At 39.2% G+C, this 20216-nt stretch overlaps 2 protein-coding genes across 2 annotated transcripts in view; one reads left to right on the top strand and one right to left on the bottom strand.

Moving 5' to 3' along the window:
• PSMA7 (proteasome 20S subunit alpha 7) lies at positions 1-8218 on the bottom strand. Its single transcript, XM_067554131.1, has 7 exons — positions 8072-8218; positions 5275-5401; positions 3852-3976; positions 2299-2421; positions 1274-1393; positions 555-617; positions 1-223 (listed from the first exon to the last, which is right to left on the bottom strand). Exons 1-7 carry the CDS (start codon positions 8165-8167, stop codon positions 131-133), a joined length of 747 nt encoding a protein of 248 aa, XP_067410232.1. The 5' UTR covers positions 8168-8218; the 3' UTR covers positions 1-130.
• A 617-nt stretch (positions 8219-8835) lies between these two features.
• The window catches only part of SS18L1 (SS18L1 subunit of BAF chromatin remodeling complex), a 25974-nt gene continuing 14593 nt past the window's right edge, over positions 8836-20216 (top strand). Inside the window, exons 1-4 of the mRNA XM_067554123.1 lie at positions 8836-8969; positions 15466-15542; positions 17905-17989; positions 19699-19843. Of these exons, the coding sequence (XP_067410224.1) occupies positions 8901-8969; positions 15466-15542; positions 17905-17989; positions 19699-19843 (376 nt within the window). The 5' untranslated portion in view covers positions 8836-8900. The remainder of the gene's footprint in view (positions 8970-15465; positions 15543-17904; positions 17990-19698; positions 19844-20216) is intronic.

Raw genomic sequence — 20216 nt, 5'->3', positions numbered from 1 at the left:
TTAAAAAAAAATCAGTAGGTTTATTGTAGGTCTCACAGGGCACAGTATGAATAAATGGAATGCCTACATGTCTATACAGAAAAACCCATGATTTGAATTAAAAAGCAGCTAAGCAATTGGATTTCATTCATCATGATGTTTTCTTCTGCTTTTTCTTTTCATTTTCTTCCTTTTCTTTTTCAATTTCAGCAACGTACTTCTCAATTTCTTCAGGACTTAAAATCTTTTAAAAAAAAACAAACACATAGGTGACCCTTAAGATACCAACAGAGACTTATTTGAATGTGAAAGATCTATTTTTGATAAGAAAATGAAATGAATACTGTACTATTGTAGAGGGGAGGGTAGCTGTAGGCAAACCAAAACTCTGAACAGGCCAAGCAGTTTTGGAAGCTTCTTTTACCTTTAGTGTTAGTTAGAAATAGTCACAATTCTGCATCTGCTCTGAATGTAGAGCTTCTGTAGAAGTCAATGGGAATTCTATGTGGAGAGCAGTGGAGAAACAAGCCTCAGGAGTAATGAAGGTGAACGATATTACTAAAGACAACAGTTACCTTGAGTGGCTGATCTCTTCTCATAACTGCCAGCTCAATGTTTTTCCCACCTGACTGTACAACCTGAAGTAGTCAAAAAGATGAAATGTTTAGAGTAAGAAATCATATCCCATAGCTCAATTCCGATTAAGTTTCCATAAGAGTCACTGAGGGGAGCTTTACATTTCTTTCAATTAGCTCAGAGAACTGCATATTTCATTACAAATATTAGCACTGAAGAGCAATAAGCCTCTTCACTCTAGTGAACTCTGCTCCAACTCAGTGCATAGATTATATACACTTGCACCAATTAAAAGTTCCTTCAGAAGTCCAAGGGACTATGAATTGTAGGGTTATTCATTTAGTTCATTTAAGTTAAAGCAAAAACTAGTACATAAGACATGCTACAGTGCTCATGCTTTAAGTATTTTCAGAATGAATTTGTGTTTCAAGATGCTTAAAGTCTGATTTTTAAAAAATTATTCTTCACAACAAAAACAGATATTCTTACATATAATCCTAGTTAAAACAGGTTGTTTAAGAAGTGTTTTGGAGATCAGTCCTACAGCTCAGTATCTAGTGTCCTCATCTTATAATGGAGGATATAATTTTTGATAAATTCTAGAGGTGACTTATGGTGAATGAACTGGGTAAAGTCAAACTTGAGAAACAGCAACCTATATAAATATATAAAAACACACATGCTGGAAACTGTCAGTAGGCTGTTGAATCAGACTCACTTCAAGAAGAGCCTTGATGACAAGTTTAATGGTCAGATCATCTGTTTCAATGGCTTCATCAGTATAGTTTTTCTCCAGGAATTCCCGCACAGACTTGGCTCCTCTTCCAATGGCATTAGCCTATAATAATTGCAGAAAGGGGTAGGTACAAGTTTTGGGAATTTAATAGTTTTTAAAGTACACTTTATAGAGAAAGTATAAACATAAAATGATGCAAATACCCAACAGACTGCATACTGTGTGCGCATATAATGATCTCGACTGGATTAATAACCATTCAGAAGATTTAACATCCTACTTGATGGTATCATTGCCACTCATCCACACTAAAAGAACTAGTGAAGCCAAAATCACTATAAAAATGGTTGGCAGATACTTTTAAAAAAACCAAAACAAAACACACAAGCATGTGCGTGTTTTCAAGATGATGGGGTATGATTTCCAAAGTGAAAGTTTTTTCCTATGGGCTGCTATCCCTACTAAACTTTGGTCACAATTTCCAATTCTCAACTTTAATATGGGAAAAATATGAAAATATAGTGTTTACATATTTAAAAAGTGGGTACAAACATGCTCAATATGTAGTTGGTGCTAAATTGTGTTATTTTACCAAAGTATGATTTTTGCTGACAGATTTTGAGTCAGAAGATAAAAAAAAAATCTTACAATTCACACAGTATCAGAGAAGAAAGACACCTATTAGGCATGAGGCATTCAAACTATTCTCCCCCTTTATATCTTAATGGAGATACTGTCTAACAGACAACTTCTCTCCCATTCACAGTTGTGCAGATCACCTTCCTCCTGTTTGTAGTCACCTAGCATCTGAAGTAATATATTTGTTGTTGTGGTCTTATAACATTTTTGCAGCTGGCAAGCTAGCACCATGTAAATGGCCAGCTCTCCACTGGCTCTCATACCACACAGTAAGTCCATCTCCAGCAAGATATGATCTGCCTCAGAGCATAAATTAGCTGCTGAATGATATTTCATTTAATCTCAACCAGGAAGTAAAGTCAACTCACCTTCCAAGCATGGTAAGTGCCAGAAGGGTCAGTCTGATATAGCCTAGGAGTTCCATCGAAGTCAAATCCCACAATAAGGGCAGAGATCCCAAAAGGTCTGCGGCCATTACTCTGAGTATATCGCTGATGAGAATCAAGATAGAGCTTATTTCAGAAACATCTCTACAAGCATATGAATTTCTAAAATAGTAGATGTACAAAAGTTACATATAGAAAGTTTATCATAAGTATTTTCTATCATTTGTTACCAGGACCTTTTCTCCCCTTGCTGTGGTTTCAAGATAACATTTTTTTGTACTACAGGTCACTCACATTAAAGCAAAACAACAGCCTTTCTTAGCTACTTCTGAATTAACTACTGTCACCTTCAAAAAAAAAGGGTGAAAAAAATCATTGTTCTTTCTTGTTTCACGTTCAGACATTCAGAGGTATCTAGGAAATTCACTTGTGTAAAATGTTTAAAAGACCCAATGGTCACAGATGCATAAGAGAATGGAAAAAAAGCAGCTTTTCCAATCTGTGTTGACATGACTTAAAAACCTCCAAAAGACAGGGAGGCAAAGCTGAAACATAATTCTCACAGAACAGTAACTTTTGTGGTAAGTCCAATAACTGCCAAGATCCCAAGCCTCTCAGAATTTACATACTTTGTGATGAGAAGCAGGCTACTTTACTGCTGGTGTTGCTTCACTTTGCTAAAGAGTACCCACATTCCACTTCCATCAGCATAGAAGCCCTATCCTGCATTTCTTGCCCAATTAATTTGGCAGGAATATGGAACACAGGAAATACAGAATCAGACTTGTTGCTTGTAAAACAAGTTTTTTAAATATTTGGTAATCTGTCAGAATGAATATTTATATGCAAGATTATTCCCTTGCAGTAAAGTAAGAGTCTGATATAAACTCTCATGGGAAGAACATAAACATGTTTTGCCTTTCCAACACATAATGACTACTATGACCACAATTTACACTAAAGGAGGACCATGCATAAATTGGACTTGCTAATTAATGGAGATCGTTGAGTTACGAAAAGATCAAATAAAAATCCATCATGGAATATACTATTTGTATATTTTGATATTGTATTTAATTTTAAATCATAAAAGTTCCTAGTGTACTATTAAATGTATTTTATAAAAATAATGTCTTTATAATGAGATCTCACCACAGTGTTCTGCTAGTAAAATCTTTGGCAAGCAGGAGAAACCAACCTGTTTCTGTGTGAATTAAAGTGTGCAGATCAGCAAGTTTCTACTGTTAATACACAATAATATAAGTGCAATAATGCTGTCCCGGTAAGCACTAATTAACTTTCTGGATTTCCCCATCTTTGGGAGAAACCAATGACATACCCTGTTTCTCCCCTTTGTCTGATGCTATAATAGTAATGTCCAACAAAGGGCTAGATTCTGCTCTGTTATCCTGGATTTTCACTGGTGTCAGCAGAATTTTGGTCCAAAGTCAGGTTTTATTTACCCCTGATTCTCTGGCACCATGTTGTATTTTTACAATGAATGGAGAAAGATAACTCTGTACTGTGTAATATACCTGTTTCAGGCTAGCGATGTAACGTGTGATGTATTCCACGGTGACAGGATCCTCCACAGTAAGTCTATGGCTTTGACACTCCACTCGAGCCCTATTTATAACTATTCTGGCATCAGCTGTAAGCCCTGCAATGATAATATTATTCACTATGTGCTTAAATGTGTACTTAGCCCAGATAGATAAATAAAATAGACAGTTCCTGCTCCAAAGAGATCACAGTCTAAATACAGATATTTTAAACGAGTAACAATGATAAGATCATGCAGTTACTTAGGTTTGTTAGGAAAGTACAGTAATTTTTTATATGAGTAGTTTAGACATTAAATCAAATTTTAATTTTAGTTTTTATCTTTCATGCTTGTGAATTAGAGACAAATGTTCAAACAAGTGTGCAGAACATTTGTTACCAGACAAAGTGTCAGTACCCCAGCTAGTAACAGTTTAGCAAAATGTTTGTCCTCAAAAAGATTTCCCCTATATTGCTTATATAGGGCACTTCTTCATAATGAGCACAGGTGACGGATCTAGGTGAATCTTGTCCAATCCTCCTGATTACAGGTAAAATTTGATGTTACTGTTACCATAATAGGTATTATAAGTTAGGAACTGTAAAAGTTAGTTTGCAAGACTGAAAGACTTGTCTAAATCTAAAGAGGAATACCATGGCGTACTGAGTTGGATATCTGTACTAGAAGTAATAATTTATAATTGTGTAGTATTTTAGAACAGTTATGTTACTAACAACTTAGGTGAAGAGTGAAAGAATTTTACTTGTCACTATTTATGCTGCTGATTTTTTGTAACTCTCTCCACTTTGACAATGAAAGTCAATTAAGTCACTTTCAAGTTCTTAGTGCTGCAAGGTTTCAGTTTCAATTTTCGCAGGCAGGGTAATTCATTTAAAATAATTTTTCTTCTGATTGTAAATGCTTGTAAACTTTAGCTTTCAGGACAGATTCAAATGGGGAGGCGGGTTCCTTTAATTTATATTAACAGGCTAAATTAGCCCCATTTTATGGAAGATAAAATTATTTGATCTGTATCTGTTTGTTCCCCTCCCCTCAATCATAATGCATACCTCTGCCAAAGCCGGAATTAAAACACAGGAATTCCCAGTTTCCAGCCTCATGTTTAATCCACTGGATCACATGAGCATTTAACATAAAGGACATTATTCCTCATTAAGTTGCTGGTTCTATAAAATACCCTTTTCACATTCTTATTCCAAGGAAATAAGTAGACACCAAAATATACTCCCTCCGTCCCCTCCCCCCCCCCCCACAAATGTCAAAAGGACTTTGATTTTCACCATTCATAAACCTATCCAATACAGCAATGCTCCAATAACTAACTTTTAATTCCAAAGCCTGTTCCCCACTTAATAGATGAGTGTTTAACAGTTCAACTGTCAGCCACTGCATACCTGCAAAAGCCATGCAGACATTGTCATCAAGGGCGCAAATCTTCCTGACAGTTCTTTCATCCTGAAGTTTTGCAACAGATTTCTTTTCCACACCAAGAACAACAATCTCTTTTCCTCGTACTCCAACCTTCAATGCATTCAAAACCAAGGACAGTTAAGATGCATCCAACAAACCTATTATAGACTTTTTTTCAAATAAGTACAAAAAGTATTAATTTTATCTGAAGCTTCAAATGCTTTGCTTTCATGTTGTACTCTGCAACAAGCTGGAAAATAACTGATGTAAGAAAGCAGAAATTAGCCCATATACCAGAAAGTGTGAGGCTTTATCATGAATATTCCACAGAATAATTCTCTCTATGCATACATTAGTGCTTGTAATGTAGTTGTACCGTTCCATCTCTATACTATACTTAATTCCAAGCTGAATTAACAACAACATTGCTGCCATAATTGACTACTTGTTATGGTAAATCAGAACCAAATACAAGCTATTACCCCGCAGGTCCAGAATTTACTAAGATAGAACCATGGACTATGCAACAAAGCATAAATTAATATGTGGCTTCCTCTATATACCAAATCTGAGATCACCTATGAACTCCTTCCCCCACCTGCCCTTTCCCAAAGTTAGGAAAATGGGCTTTTTTTAAAAACCCCTATTCCCATTGCTTTTCATACACAAGACTGGAAAATTTGGTTCTTTCTTGGCAGTCTGATTTATGATGTTCCAATAGGTTTTCCAACTTTACCATATTACATAATGAGAGCTACAGTCAAGATTACATTCTCATTACTTTCTGAAATTCTTCTTTGGGTTTGAAATTTATTATGCTTATCCGAAAGGCAAATATTTTGGGAAGTGATGAAAATTTTTCCAGCTGTTTTGTTAGTGGGAGTTAAAAAGAGATGTACAGTTTTTCAGCCTTATGTCTTTTGCTAAACAGTAACCCACACAGTTGGAAAACTATGTTAAGTAATTAAAAAACTCACTTGTGTACACCCAGTGGGATGTTCTATACCTAAGTCACTGGTGCCCTGCACCTTGTAAAGTGGTAACATTTTGCACCGGTATAAATAGCTATGCAAGTAATATAATAGTTATTCAGTGCTCTATGAATCAGGCCTTCAATATTTTTCTACTGCTGTTACCCTAAACAATTACACCCCAGATGTAATGCTGCCCAGTAGTTCAGTCTTGTAGAAAACTGTGTAGTCAAATTGGCAATGCAGCAGCTGTCAGAACTCATTCGTCCTCATACCATTTACCTCAATGACTTGTAATGACCATCTGCTTTGGGACCCAAATTTGTAGCAATATCACTGCCAGATACAACTATTCCATAAAAGATAAGGGCCCCCAATATATTTAAAGTAGATTTGTCATCAAATCCTTTGTTAGATACAGGTATCTACTTTACTACATAAGCCCTTAGCTAGAACACCCATTAAGTGCCAAACACACTTTTAGTCATTGTATAAGTTACTACTATACACACAGGCAAAATCAAATTAATTTGGGATTCATTTCGTAAAGCAGTTTTAGAAAATGTCTTCTGTTTTATAGTTTGCAAACAGATACCACTACCAATTTGCATTTACCCAGCACTTCATGTTTTCAAGCAGCCTGGACCCTTAATCCCTGTGAAGTAGGCATTATCCCCATTTTACAAGTGAGAAAATGGAGTCAGGGATGTTAAGTGGTGTGCCCAAGGCCACATCACAAGTGAGCATCATAGGCAAGACGAAGAATTCGTGAGATCTTAGCTCCCAACACCAAGAGCAATCTTCTAATAACTTGACATGTATTACAGGCTCCGGCAGACCTCATGCTGGCAAACTCCCATTAGATGTTAGAGGAGTTTTATTATTATTGAAGCGAAGTTGGACCCTAGGCTCTGGAGTAAAGATAATTACAATCAGTGAAAAATGAGATGGTGTAACTGTCCATTCAATTGTCCTCTGAGGAGGAGGCGTTTTTGTTACCATTCTCTTTAGAAAAGCCGGCATTTTTATAAAAGCCTTCTCCTTCAGACAGCCCCAGCCGCCCTGCCGACGGGGCTCGGCACACGGACCAGCATCTGACCTGCTCTCGCGGGAGACGGGGAGCGAGGGTGTCCCCAAGGCCGAACGGCAGCCGGACACCCAGCTCCGCCCCGGAGTGCCAGAGTTAGGCTGCGGTGCCCGCCCAGGAGAACGGGCTCGGGGAGCCCGCCCGGGCACGCGCCGGCCCGGAGCGCCTCACACCTGCCGCCACGGCGGGGCGGTGCCGAAACACCGGCAGCTGCTCCGCACCGCCAGACACCCACTCCCCGTGCTGCTCCCCCCGCCCCCCATTTCTCCGATAGGCACCCCCACTACTGTCCCCGGCCCCTCCCCCCCGCCGCTCCTAGCCCCCACTCCCTCAGACCCCCCCACTACTGTCCCCGGCCCCTCCCCCCGCCGCTCCCAGCCCCCACTCCCTCAGACCCCCCACTACTGTCCCCGGCCTCTCCCCCCTCTTTTCAGACACCCCCCCCTCACAGGCCCCCCCCACTACTACCTCTAGCCCCCCCATCTCTTCACAGACCCCCCCCTCCCGCCGCCACTGCCAGCCCCTCACTGCCCCCAGCTCCCTCACAGCCCCCGTCTCTCCACACAGATCACTGCCCCCACCCCCTCCCCCGCCGCTCGAGCCCGGCCCGCGGGCGCCCCGCCACGCTCGCCCCGCTGCCCTCGGCCTCAGAAGCGGCGGCCATTCCCCGGGCGCGGCGCGGCGCGGCCCGCTCTCGGCTCGGCTCGGCCCTCCTTCACTCACCGCGGTGGAGCCTTTCTTCACCGCCTCCTGCGCGTACTCCACCTGGAAGAGGTGGCCGTCCGGAGAGAAGACGGTGATGGCCCGGTCGTAGCTCATGACTGCGGCCCGCCGAGCTACCCGCACCGGAACCAGGCAGCGGCAGCAGCAGCAGCAACCTCCCTCAAAACAGCACACTCATCCCCCCGCCCTCCCGCGTGCGCCGCTTCCGGAGCCGCGCCATTCCCACAGCACGCCGAAGGCGGCCCTTACGCAAAATGCGTACGCGGATCTTCGGCCAGCTCGCAGACAAACTCGGCCGGCCAGGAAAGCTATCTACGCCTTTGACGCACCCACTTGCTGCCCGCCTCCCATACGCATTTGACGTATGACTTGGCTTATTATGGTGTCTGTTCCCTCCCCCCCCCCCCACGCGCTTGGCGTACCTTGCTTCTTTTCCTACGCACTTGGCGCACTTAGGCGCTGCTGGCAAAGGCAGAGAGATGCTGTTCGCCTGCGACAGGAAACCCAGCAGCAGGGATGCACCATGTGCATATCAAAGGGGAGGAGGAGAAGAGGGGGGGACAACTCGGTTGGCTTTACCCCTCCTCCCCAAATCTCAGCGGCCGTCTCCCCACCTTGCATTGGGATCAGAGGCATCAGGGCGAGGGTAGTGCATGCAAGCGCTTGGTGCAGTGCCCCTGGCTCATTGCAGGGCATAGATTGTACCATCTGTGCTGGCTCCCCTCCACATGCACTGCGGAGAATCTTTGAACAGCAATAGCAGTCAGATAATAACAATATTATTAGAGCCTGGGAGCAATATATTATAGACACATTTAAAAAACCCACCATGTCGGTCGCCTTTGCTTCTGCTCGCCCGAGAGGCAAAGGGGAGGTCACCCAGCAAACTATCCAGAAGGTAAAAAAGCATGCTTTTATACAGACAAGAAATGGTATTTATATATTCCTTCCATGCTGCTGTGGCTGGGAGAGGAGGCTTAATTCTAAAGTGATCATGAAAACTAGTGAATTTGCAAGGGTTGGGAAGATGGACAGCTGGGGGGAGGAGGAGGAGGAGGAACAAAGCAAAGGTGTTCAGAGCACTGCAAAGAGAGAGAGAGAGAGAGAAGGAAAGCAGCCAGAGAAGGAGCTGCAAAATAGAAAATTCATTGCATGTTATCTTTCGTGCTTGCAAAGACAAAAATGCCAGGGATATATTGCAAAATTGCGAGCAGGGATCTGCACATTTTGGACAGTATATCAGCTCTTGACAAAAAAAAAAATCGTTTAGTGAATTGACAAGTTTTGTTCTTTTTGAAATGGCTGCAGGATTTTCATCTTTTAAAATATGGAGGGAGGTATTGAAGTGTGGCAGTAAAGGTGCTCATTGCCATCTTCCAGAGGCTTTTTATTTGGAATTACATTTGTTCATATGTAATGTTTAGCAGGCAAAGGTTTTGAAGGGTTTTCTTTGCAGGCTAAGTCTCAGCCTAGGTTTTATATAGAGGCCAAAGCTGAGGGTACCGAGTTTGGAAGTTATTATGATGGGCTTTAGTAAGAGACTAAGAGGATGGTGGGGAAATACATACTTGCCTCATTCTGCTGCCACCTTCCTGGGGTGAGATACCTACCAGATAACTGTAAATGGAAGAGGCGTGGAGCTGTCAATAAGGAACAGGGCTCTGCCCTTGATCTGTGTTACTTAGACAGTACTGTAGTTTCTGGTTCCAGTGTGTATTTTATGTCATGTTTTGCTCTGATTTAGAAATTCTGGCTGTGCAGGAGTTTGTCTAGTCATTGCAGTGTAACTGATGGATAAATGTCTAATATAGTCCATTTGTAAATTATAATGGCAAACACAAAAAGTGCTAAGAGAGCAATCAGTTGTTTATCAGCATTTATTCCAGCCAAGCCATCATCTATTGCCAGTTTTATGAATTATAGGGGAATTAATCTAAATGGAGGGCATGATCAAAGTACAGGAGAATTAAGGCAGGACAAACTACTTTAGAGAATTAAGAGCCTGATTTACATCTATAAATACAGGAGAGTCAATCTGAAATTCATCCCCTTGTGGCTTGGTTTTACAGAACATGTGATGTTGTGATCACACCTACTTACTTTTAAATGCTGAAATATTTTGGCACCAGTGGTTAAGGATGGAGTTTTATCCTTAACTCTGGATGTTTGTGTATTTAAGATAGACTTGCACAATTCATTTAATGTAGTCCTTTTAAAATTACTTTTGTTTAATTTCCATTAAAAAGGACACTCAAAGAACTTTCATAATTCTCTCAATTTTCAAAGCATTCATATCTTGGAACTTAAATCTGTTTCTTTGCAAATATAAAAATATTCCCTCTATCAGATACACTTAATGGCTTGTTACTTTAGGATTGCTCATGCTGGGCTGTTGAATTATTCATGCACGTGGAGCAATTTTCTTTTTCAAAAAGTATTGAAGCTTTTGTATGGAAACAAGCACATAAATAACTCAATGGGCTTTGTAATCATAGATCAGAGGTCAGGGTCAAAACTATTTGTGGGACATTAATTTTGGGACTCCACAACCATGTTCTCTTCAGGAGCCAAATTGTATACCAGTTAAATAAAAAAAACAAACTGTTCACAAAAATGCATAATTTTTTACTTGTATGTTTAAATACATAAGCAACTAATTTTCATCATACATGTTACTAACTCAATTTCAATGTCTCCCTCAAAACCTTTACTATGCCACATTACTTACACAAAACTTTTCTTGAAGAAAGTGAGTTTTTGAACAACTAGGATTGCAAAACTGGTGATTATGTGCTTGACATTAACCCATGAGCAGGGCTGGGCACTGAAGTTAACCTCATGTATGTATGTACTCCCATGCAACTGAGATCAGAACCTTGTCCTTTTTTAACATAGTAGGTACCAGTACACCAGAACTATTCCCTATTCTTTTTGCAATAAGCAAAATGGATTTAGGTTTATTATCCCATCCAAAGAGCCCTTCTATTAGTGCAGCAACCTTTTGCTGTACCACCTGGAGTGCCAGTACTGGATATGAACACTCATCCAGAGGTGAAACTTGATTTCTAAACCTGCTTTCCTAGGTATGAGTTTGCTACCAGCTGAGACATTTATTAGTGATACTTTAAAAGATTTTCTAGCATCCTATAAGATAATTAATTTTTTTCAGCAAAGTTACCCTCTCCATTCTACTTTGCAGAGCTCTGTTTTATATTTTCCACCAATTCTTCATTCTTCTGTTGACATCAGAAAAAGTTCTACATCTTAAAAGAATGCAGAATATGAAACAAAGAGCTTTGCTGTGAATTGGACAAGAGTATTTTGCTCTTAAAGATTCTGTGCCAAATCCGCATTCCCATGTGTGCCTAACTACATACTAGAAAAAATAAAGGAGAAACATGAATCATGTCTGCCAGGATTCTGACTCCTCCTATTATCTTTCGGGCGGCCACCCTGAAGGTCTGCCACATCAGGATACAACAAAACCTCTATTCCTCAGACCTGCAAGTACACCTCCTTCCCTGGTAGTGACACACCCCTACATGCATAAATACAGAAACAAGAGACATCTTGAGCTGTGTGTGGGGTTGTTGTTGGTTAGAATACAGGTATATGATAACTGCTTTTGCCAATTTTTCCATGTTTGGTCCTTTGGCTGTATTTAATTTGTCAAGAATCATTCTTTAAACAGAACAAGCAGCTGTATGGATGAATTAATGTTTGTGTGGAAAATATTTAATGAATGTTTCACATTTCCTGATGACAAAGTAAATTGAAAAGGTGCAATCCTGCAAGCAGCTTAATACTATTAGTAGTACTTAGGACCATGTATATTTTCATTGACTTTAATGGGACTATGCCTGATAAGTAAAGTGCAGATCATCAAAGGTATTTAGATGCCTAACTCCCATTGATTTCAATGGGAATGGAGAGATAAAAGAGTAAAGAAAGCAATATTTACAAAGTTAGGGCCTGATCCTTCAAACAACTAACTTTGGCCAAGATCCTGAAAGTATTAAGTATTAACCCATTGGAGTTAGGCAACTTAATACTTTCAGGATCTTGGCCGAAGTTAGTTGTTTGAAGGATCAGGCCCTAACTTTGTAAATATAGCTTTCTTTACTCTTCTATCTCCATTCTTTCACTTGTAGAAAGTTCACCACAAATTATCAAGGTAATGGTGAAAAATACTATAGCCGACCCTAAACTCGCTAAGAAATTGGTGGAGACCAAAAGAATTTTCTACCTTTGAAACCATTTTAAAATAAGCAAAATGTGAATTTTAGGCAGTGTAGGTTGTATGATGAGATAATTAAATAAATGCTCTCTCTCGCATTTTGCCTGGCAACACTCATTTTTTGGAAACAAGTCAACCACTAGAACATGCTTAAGGCACAAACTAGTCAATTGAAGCCTTTGATCTATTCTACTAGCATACATCATCTCACTGGTGCATGGTTACTCAAAAATTTTCTCTGTCTCAGAACTACTGCAAAGGGCAAAAACACATTGACAGATGTAATTCTCCAGTGAATCCAGTTTCAATCTAGTCAGTGATGCAGATTTCAAACTGTGCTCGTTCTAGTGCAGTATGCATCCCATGCTAGCTTCTTAATTTGCTATACAGCAGGGCTGGGTAGTCTGAAATTATTTTATGGGAACTTAATCTCTGTAAAAGTATGTTTACTGCCTGACAATGATAAGGTTACAAGCACATTTTTAAAGGTATTTTAGAATCAGGTATAGATATTTAGTGGAGAAAGTGCTTTCTCTCTCCGCATGACAACAATCTATCTGGCATTAAGCATTAACAAAATAAACCCATTGATTCTGCAGTGTTGTATACTTTAGCTAAATCCTTTAGAAATATAACTGCCTATAAATGTACTATAAAAATGCACAGCAAGTGGCTCAGCAAAGACATGGATGTAGCTATATTTTGGCTAAACTTCTCTAAAACTTCTCTAAAATCCAGCACTAACTTTTAATTAGAACAGAACCATCTGATGGCTTGATGCCCATTTCAAACAACTATCAACTACTTTACTAGCATGTGGGAATTTTTAACAGCCTCAGTAGTGAGCTGTAAAGATTGTGTTATTGACCAATCAAAGCTTTAGCCAGGTTCAGAAGTTTGAGATTAAGGAGAGGTTCATATTTCAGAATAGACTCTTTAAAAAAGCTGAACATAGCTGACAGGGAAATTACAGTTTTCCTGCTGTTGTTGTAGAAGGATCAATTTGGGAATCATTGGGTGAAATGTGTTCCTGAAAGAGAAATACTGGGAGTGGGAGAAAATACTTTGTTCAACTCAGACATATGTTGTAAGACTATTATAAAGGAGAATGCATATGAACCAGTGGATTTGTGATGCGCAGCAAAGAGAGCTCATATGACTCTTGGTCCCAGTATTAAACAAAGATTCTCATAGCGGCTCCAAAAGTACTGTATCTCCTGTAAACGTTCTTGCAGACCACTTCCAGTGTACAGGCTGCTCATTGTAGCAAAGGTTACTTCCCATGCTGCAATGCATTACACCTGGTTTGCTCTATTGGCTATGGAGCAGGAAAAGGGGTTCTGGAGATGGGGGTGTCGTGAAATCCTATGGAGATACTCTACAAGCTGCCTAGACTTGTACCCTGGCTGTTGTGCAGTCTTCTGGGAATCTACAGCTGTCGTCTCTAGACAGCTCTAGTAACTGCTCTTATATGGTTACTTTTGACAAGGCTCTGAAGTGAACGCGTGTGTGTGTTTGTGTGTTACGTATCCCAGATCAGGAGAACGGCATATGCAGATAAAAGGACCTTCCCTAATTTATTACACTGGGGCTTCCTGTGCTAATTGTGACAGATTGCCTAGTCTGCAGCTTTAGGTGACCAGGATCAGATGGGGATCACTCTATTTGGTTTAAAACCTACAGGGTATGGCCTGGCCCAATTATCCAGCACTTTGTGAAAGTATCACTTTGGTGATCCTTTCTGACTTTAAGAACAATGAGGCACAGAGCAAACACCTTGGGTGTTTTCTGTGCCTGAAAACTTGTTAGCCTGTCCCCACCATCTATGAAACATAGTTTTACATGCTAATACCATGAGGTTTTGGTTTTATAGCTGTCATGCCTGTCAGGTTTCCTTTCTTGCATTTTGTAATGGTTCTTAAACAAATGCAAGAAAGAAAACTTCCCAAATTCAACAAAAAATATACAATTTAAACATGGTACACTACATGTTCTTGTGACACTCCCATATAGGATTCTGGAGCTCAGATCTGGAACTGGTGATTGGTGCTAAATATACTATATGCTACCCATACAGTCCAGACTCTTCTCATGGTCTCTACATATCTGCCTTTTTTCATCCAGCAGACAGGGATCCAGAGTAGCCTCAGGGATTCCTACTATTTAAGAATCTTTCTGGCAAACAGTAGCAATATGTCTCAATGGGCCCATATGGATGTACAACCTATGTTCTGCATCTTTAGGAGATAATGGAAATGCATTCAAAAGGTATGGTCCTGGAATCCAAAAGGGACATGGCATAAAAAGACTAATATTGAAATTTGTTTATATTCTTGTGTCTTTAAATCAAACATCCAACATATTTTATACGGTAAGCTTTTGGGGCAGGGACTGTTTTACTATATATTTGTACAGCATCTAGCAGAATGGGGACCTCACCTGTTTGAGCCCTCTAAGTGCCACCACAATATTAATGTTAAGTAATAATAATCACAACCTAAAATAGAGGAATAGCACTGACATATTTATTCTTTATAGTATCAACTACCAGAGAGATGCATACCTACAGTACAGCTTTTGTGACCTGTAATTTTATGTAAACAAGTTTTAAATAGTACAAGTTGTATCTACTTTTATTTCAGATAGTCTTGCATTACCAAAATGTCAGATTTATTCATTTTTCTTCCATTTAAAATGAACTCAAAATTGTAAAATTTTGAGGGTTGTGTTTAGTGAATCCCTCATAAAAACTGTACTCTGAAACCAGAGGAATGCTATGTATTTTAATAAGGAAGTTTTGTATCTTTTTTTGTCATTTTTCTGTTGTTATTCTATGCAGGCATAAGATGTAATAGTTATAGAGTAAGATTAACACAAAATGGACTCCTGATTCACCCAGGAGTTTATTTTATAGTAATGTTCAATAAATAAATTTAACATTTGGGAGTAGTTGAAAGTTTTGATTCCATATTAATATTCCTGTTCCAGTCTAGGAACTTCATAATGACCTGCAGTCCACAGACATTCACAAAGACTCATCAAGCTAAGAATGAGTGAAAGTGGAATATCACAGAAGGAAGAAACATATAGCAGAACTTGGTGTGTTTTAGTTTTATCTCATAGTAACAAGTATTTTGACCATTTTTCTTTTATCCAGATGCTAGATGAAAATCACCACTTAATACAGTGTATTATGGACTATCAGAGCAAAGGCAAAACAGCAGAATGTACTCAGTGAGTATTATTTACTTTGGAATATTCTGGACATTATTCCCGTGCTTCTTACCACAAAGTGCAAGAATACTGTGAATAGAGTTGCACAACTGCCGCTGGCAAGAAAACTTGGAGTGCTAATTTCCTAAGATTTACCATGTGTCAACACATATAAATTATTCTTGGGGGACAGGATTTTTTTTTTTTCTTTTTCACCCTTGGATATTTTAAGCAATGTAATTGCACAAAATATCAGGATCAATAATATATCAAAGCAAAGGAAAAAATTGTTTAGCAATCAAGGTAGTGGTGTTGGTGATGAGAGGTGAAGGTCACCTTCTGAAAATAAGCAAGAAAGCTGAATATTACAGTAGTTTTCAATAGAAAATTTTAAAACTGACCATAATTTGTGACTGCCACATCATTGTCCTCGGTCACTGTCCTCAGTGGAAGAGCAACACTGGAATGAGGAAGGATGATGGCAGTTTGATTTTTAAAAAACATTAAAGAGTAACTTGGAATTTATATGTTGACCTGATCCTGAATTATTTCGCATGCAGAACTCCCACTGAATTCAGGTGTGGATCGGCTGCAGGTTTGTGGCTATACCTGAAGTAAGAGAAGTGAATTGTGGGAAATTTGGAGTTCTGCCTGGAAAAGAATAGTATTTCCTTTTAGGACCCAAACCTGCACTCATGATGCAGGCAAAACTCCTAGGATTGGGCTATTGCTGAATGATAACACATTTATGCTGTGTTTTTAAAAACATGCACAATTAATGTGTGAGAACAGTCTACCATATGAAAATGAAAGCTAGGATCTGTTTTCCTTTTAAAGGGCATATTCCTCTTATGAGGCATATACAAGTAAGTCCCATTACAGGAATTATGCATGTACAATAAGGGGAGACTATAGGTCTGTGTATAATTCTGTAAGATGTGGCGTTCATAAAGAGAGAGATTAATCTTTTGAATATTCTCAACACATCACTTACAAAAGTAATTATAAGGACGTGTGAATTTAGAATCATTGGATTATTTGTTCAGGAGTTAAATATCAGTAGGTGGTAATTATTTCATTGTATGCACAAAATTAATAACATAGTTTTATCAGAAGGGGACTTAATTTTTAGAGTTCAAGGAGCTTGGTGATTTATGCCTAAAGAAACTGAATATAGACTTGTTAGTTTCCATCACCGCTTATTGTTCTTAATCATGAAAGCAATAAGCATTTTTACTGTAAATATGTATTGGATTTCAGTAGGGACAGACCAAACATGCCTAATGAGGGGTCAAGTTGAGGGAGGCCAGGCATGAGAAGGCTGTTAACGCTTTCAAAAAAGGAAGTGTGTATAGGGAGGGAACAGAAGAGGCGATTGCCTTATGTGCTGATGATTCAAGATTTCATCACAGGAGATCTGAATCCTTTTCTGTAGGGAAATGGGTATTTACTTCCTGCACTGCTATTTACCCACAAAAGATGTTGACTACTAAAAATAATTCATTTGCCACCATCACCCACCAAAAGAAAAGTCATATAGTAAAAGAAGTTGCTTGCTTTGTTGCTGCCCCTCCAGCTTCCAAAAGTTTGAATTTCACCCTTGCTTAGTGGCACAGTTTTTACTGTTTTGTTTCTAGGTTCCCTCCTGCTTCTCATCATGATCTTTTAAAGTTCATTGATGACTGGGAGAAGCATGGATGTTTCAGATGGTTTCAGTGGATGGCAGAAAGCATGCAAGTTAAAACACTCTTGAAACAGTATTGTTCTCCTGAGCTTGGTTGCTGGGCAAAAAGGTTTTGGTTTTTTTGGAGCTCCAGAATTTATACTCTGTTAGTACTGTGTTGAAATAAAGAAAGTGGCTAGTTGTTAGAGCAAGGGACAAGAAATCCAGACTCTAGCTGTCCGCCACTCATTCAGTGTGTTTTCAAACAAGTAAGTATGCAAGGTGGTTGTTGTTTTGGTTGCAGGATATTAGAGAGTCCAGGTGAGTGAGGTAATATCTTTTATTGAGACCTGAAGAAGAGCTCTGTGTAAGCTCGAAAGCTTGTCTCTCTCACCAAAGACAGCAGTAAAAGATATTACTTGGTCCAATAAAGATACTACCTCACCCACCTTGTCTCTTTAGACAAGTAAGTCACTTTACTTGTTGAATTTACCCATTTGTAAAATGGTCGTTGAGTATTTTGAGACTTTCTGATAAGAGACAGGACAGGACAGAAATGGTCATTATTAATATTTATTAAGATGGAAAGACAGTGGGCTAATTTACATTTACTGATGCTTTATAGATAGGACAAAGAAGACAAGACTGCAATGAACCATGAAATGGGATATGTTGGTATTTCTAACTCTTCCCAAGTAAGCTCTATTCCTTATCCTTTAGATATCAACAAATCTTGCACAGAAACTTGGTTTATTTGGCAACAATAGCAGACTCTAACCAGAATATGCAGTCCCTGCTACCTGCAGTAAGTACCAATACTCACATCAAATACAATGTTGACTATACCAATGAGACCATCTTTGAGTATTGATTAGTGGCAAAAAGTTGTTACTAGTTAGCCATTTTTATTAAACCTTTCATACAAAAAAACTAAAATGTTTTGGATTTCAATGGAGAGTAATAGAAAAATATTTATTGGGACTATTTTTTAATCCTGCCACCTGTAGATCCAGGTGCCTAAATTACCATGAATCCAACTATACAGGGTTCAACAAGACCTATAAAAAAATCTCTAAATAATGAAAAATGGCTTTAAAATATCACTATTGTATGGGGCAATATCTCAGGACCTTCTTAGGCAAGAGCTGTGTGTGCCATCGGAAACTTGCCTTTCTCACAGTACAAGGCTGCTGTTTCTACTCCTGAAAGGTACCAATATATTGGTCTTTAAATCTGGTACTGATTGAGGATTAAATGTTGCATAACATTTCTTCATAAACTAGCAGCCTGGTTTTTTTGCAAGGCACATGGGTACCACAGTGATAAACTTACTGTAAAGGTCCTTGTCCTGTATCACTGAAGTCAGCAGCAGCTTTGTCATCGACTTCACTGGGGACAGGATCATGCAAAATGCCTATGCCAGATTGACAGATGTGATCTAAAGATACAGGGTTTGCTTCTGCAGTATTCTTGCAGAAAAAAACTCCCACTTACTTCAAAAGAATTTTTGTCTGCATAGGAACTGCAGGATTGAACTCCATGTTTTCATGGATTATGAGGCCAGAAGGGACCACTGTGATTATGTATTCTGACCTTCTGCATAACACAGGCCATAGATTTCCCTGAGTTGATTCCTGTTTGAACTAGAGAATATCTTTTAGAAAAAAATTGCCAGCGATGGAAAAGCCACCATAACCCTTGGTAAATTGTACCAGTGGCTAATTACCTTCACTGTTACAAAATTGCACCTTATTTTGAGGCTGAATTTGTCTAGCTTCAGCTTCCAGACTCTGGACCATGTTATAACTTTGTCTGTGGAAGAGCCCTCTTTTATAAAATTCCTGTTCTCCTTGTAAGTAACTAGTTACAGACTGATCAAGTCTGTTTTCCTTAATGTAGCTTTTATTTCATATCTAAATCAAAAGTCAAAACTAGAATTGTTCTGAAGATGTTTTGTAGGCTTGTGATCAGATCTAGTGCCCTTACTCAGGCAAAATTCTCATTGATTTAAATGAGAGTTTTTTGTTCTGAGTAAATTGACCAGATCAGGCTCTGTGTGGTTTAATTCTGCAGTGAATTTCTTGCTAACCTAATTGATTTAAAAAGTATCATATATACACTGTCATAACAAAATATGTGCTTTATAAAGTTAGTTCCTGCAAACCTTTACTTATGTGAGTACTTCTTGTCCATGTATGTAGTCTCGTTGAATTCAGTGAGGCTATAGGATGAAATTCACCTCTGTGCAGAGGGCCATCACAAGGACTGTGCTCCATTTAGGCTCTAGAGGGCATGTGCCTTATGCTGTCTGCTCTACACAGTTGAATTTCACCTATAAGGAGTACTCATGTGAATAAAGGTTTGCAGGATCAGGTCCCAAGTCTGTAAGGCTAAAATCTGGAAGCACACTTTCAGCTGAGTCAGTTTGTATTCATAATAAGCTTAGCTTCAGGGTTATTATTTTTCTAATTAAAACCTAACCAAAAATCTGCTTCCTCTTCTTGTTGTTTGCAGCCACCAACGCAAAACATGAATTTGGGCCCAGGAGGAATGACTCAGAGTGCATCCAACCAATCTCTCCATTCACAGAGCAATCTCAGTGATGCAATTGGGACAGGCCTTCCTCCTTCCTCCCTCATGCAGAGTCAGATTAGCAATGGTAAGATCTGTTCCCCTTTGTGCTGCTTTATGGTTGCCCAGCAACAAAATCATTAATGCAGAATATACTTAGAAGAGGTCTTTTACAGCTCTGTAACTCACCTTTCAGGCACATGCTGAAATATTCACAAAATGGCTACAGTTTATATTGCTGCTTGGATTGTGCAAGGGCTCTACTCCACTTAACAGATTTCTGTAGGGGAAATAAATATGAAACAAAATATTTTAAAACATGCAGTGAAAATCACCAGTTAAAAGAGATTTCAAAATGAAATACCCTAATAGTTTTAAAATAAGCATACATTGAGTTGTACCTTGCAACCCTTTTGCACTAAAGCAAGCAGCCCCACTAAGGTCAATGGGATGGATAGGGT

Source organism: Emydura macquarii, unplaced genomic scaffold, assembly GCF_026122565.2.
Source record: "Emydura macquarii macquarii isolate MOO-44397 ecotype Brisbane River unplaced genomic scaffold, CSIRO-AGI_Emac_v2 contig_1483, whole genome shotgun sequence".
NCBI classification, from domain to species: Eukaryota; Metazoa; Chordata; order Testudines; family Chelidae; genus Emydura; species Emydura macquarii.
This window is presented reverse-complemented; position numbering and strand designations above follow the sequence as displayed.

Excerpts from the sequence above, each read along its gene's own strand:
- PSMA7 (XM_067554131.1), bottom strand. The coding sequence starts at position 8,167 with ATGAGCTACGACCGGGCCATCACCGTCTTCTCTCCGGACGGCCACCTC. Across the intron at positions 1,394-2,298 it reads GCACTTACCATGCTTGGAAG|GCTAATGCCATTGGAAGAGG; the intron begins GTGAGTTGACTT and ends CAATTATTATAG. Across the intron at positions 224-554 it reads GAAGAGATCAGCCACTCAAG|ATTTTAAGTCCTGAAGAAAT; the intron begins GTAACTGTTGTC and ends TTTTTTTAAAAG.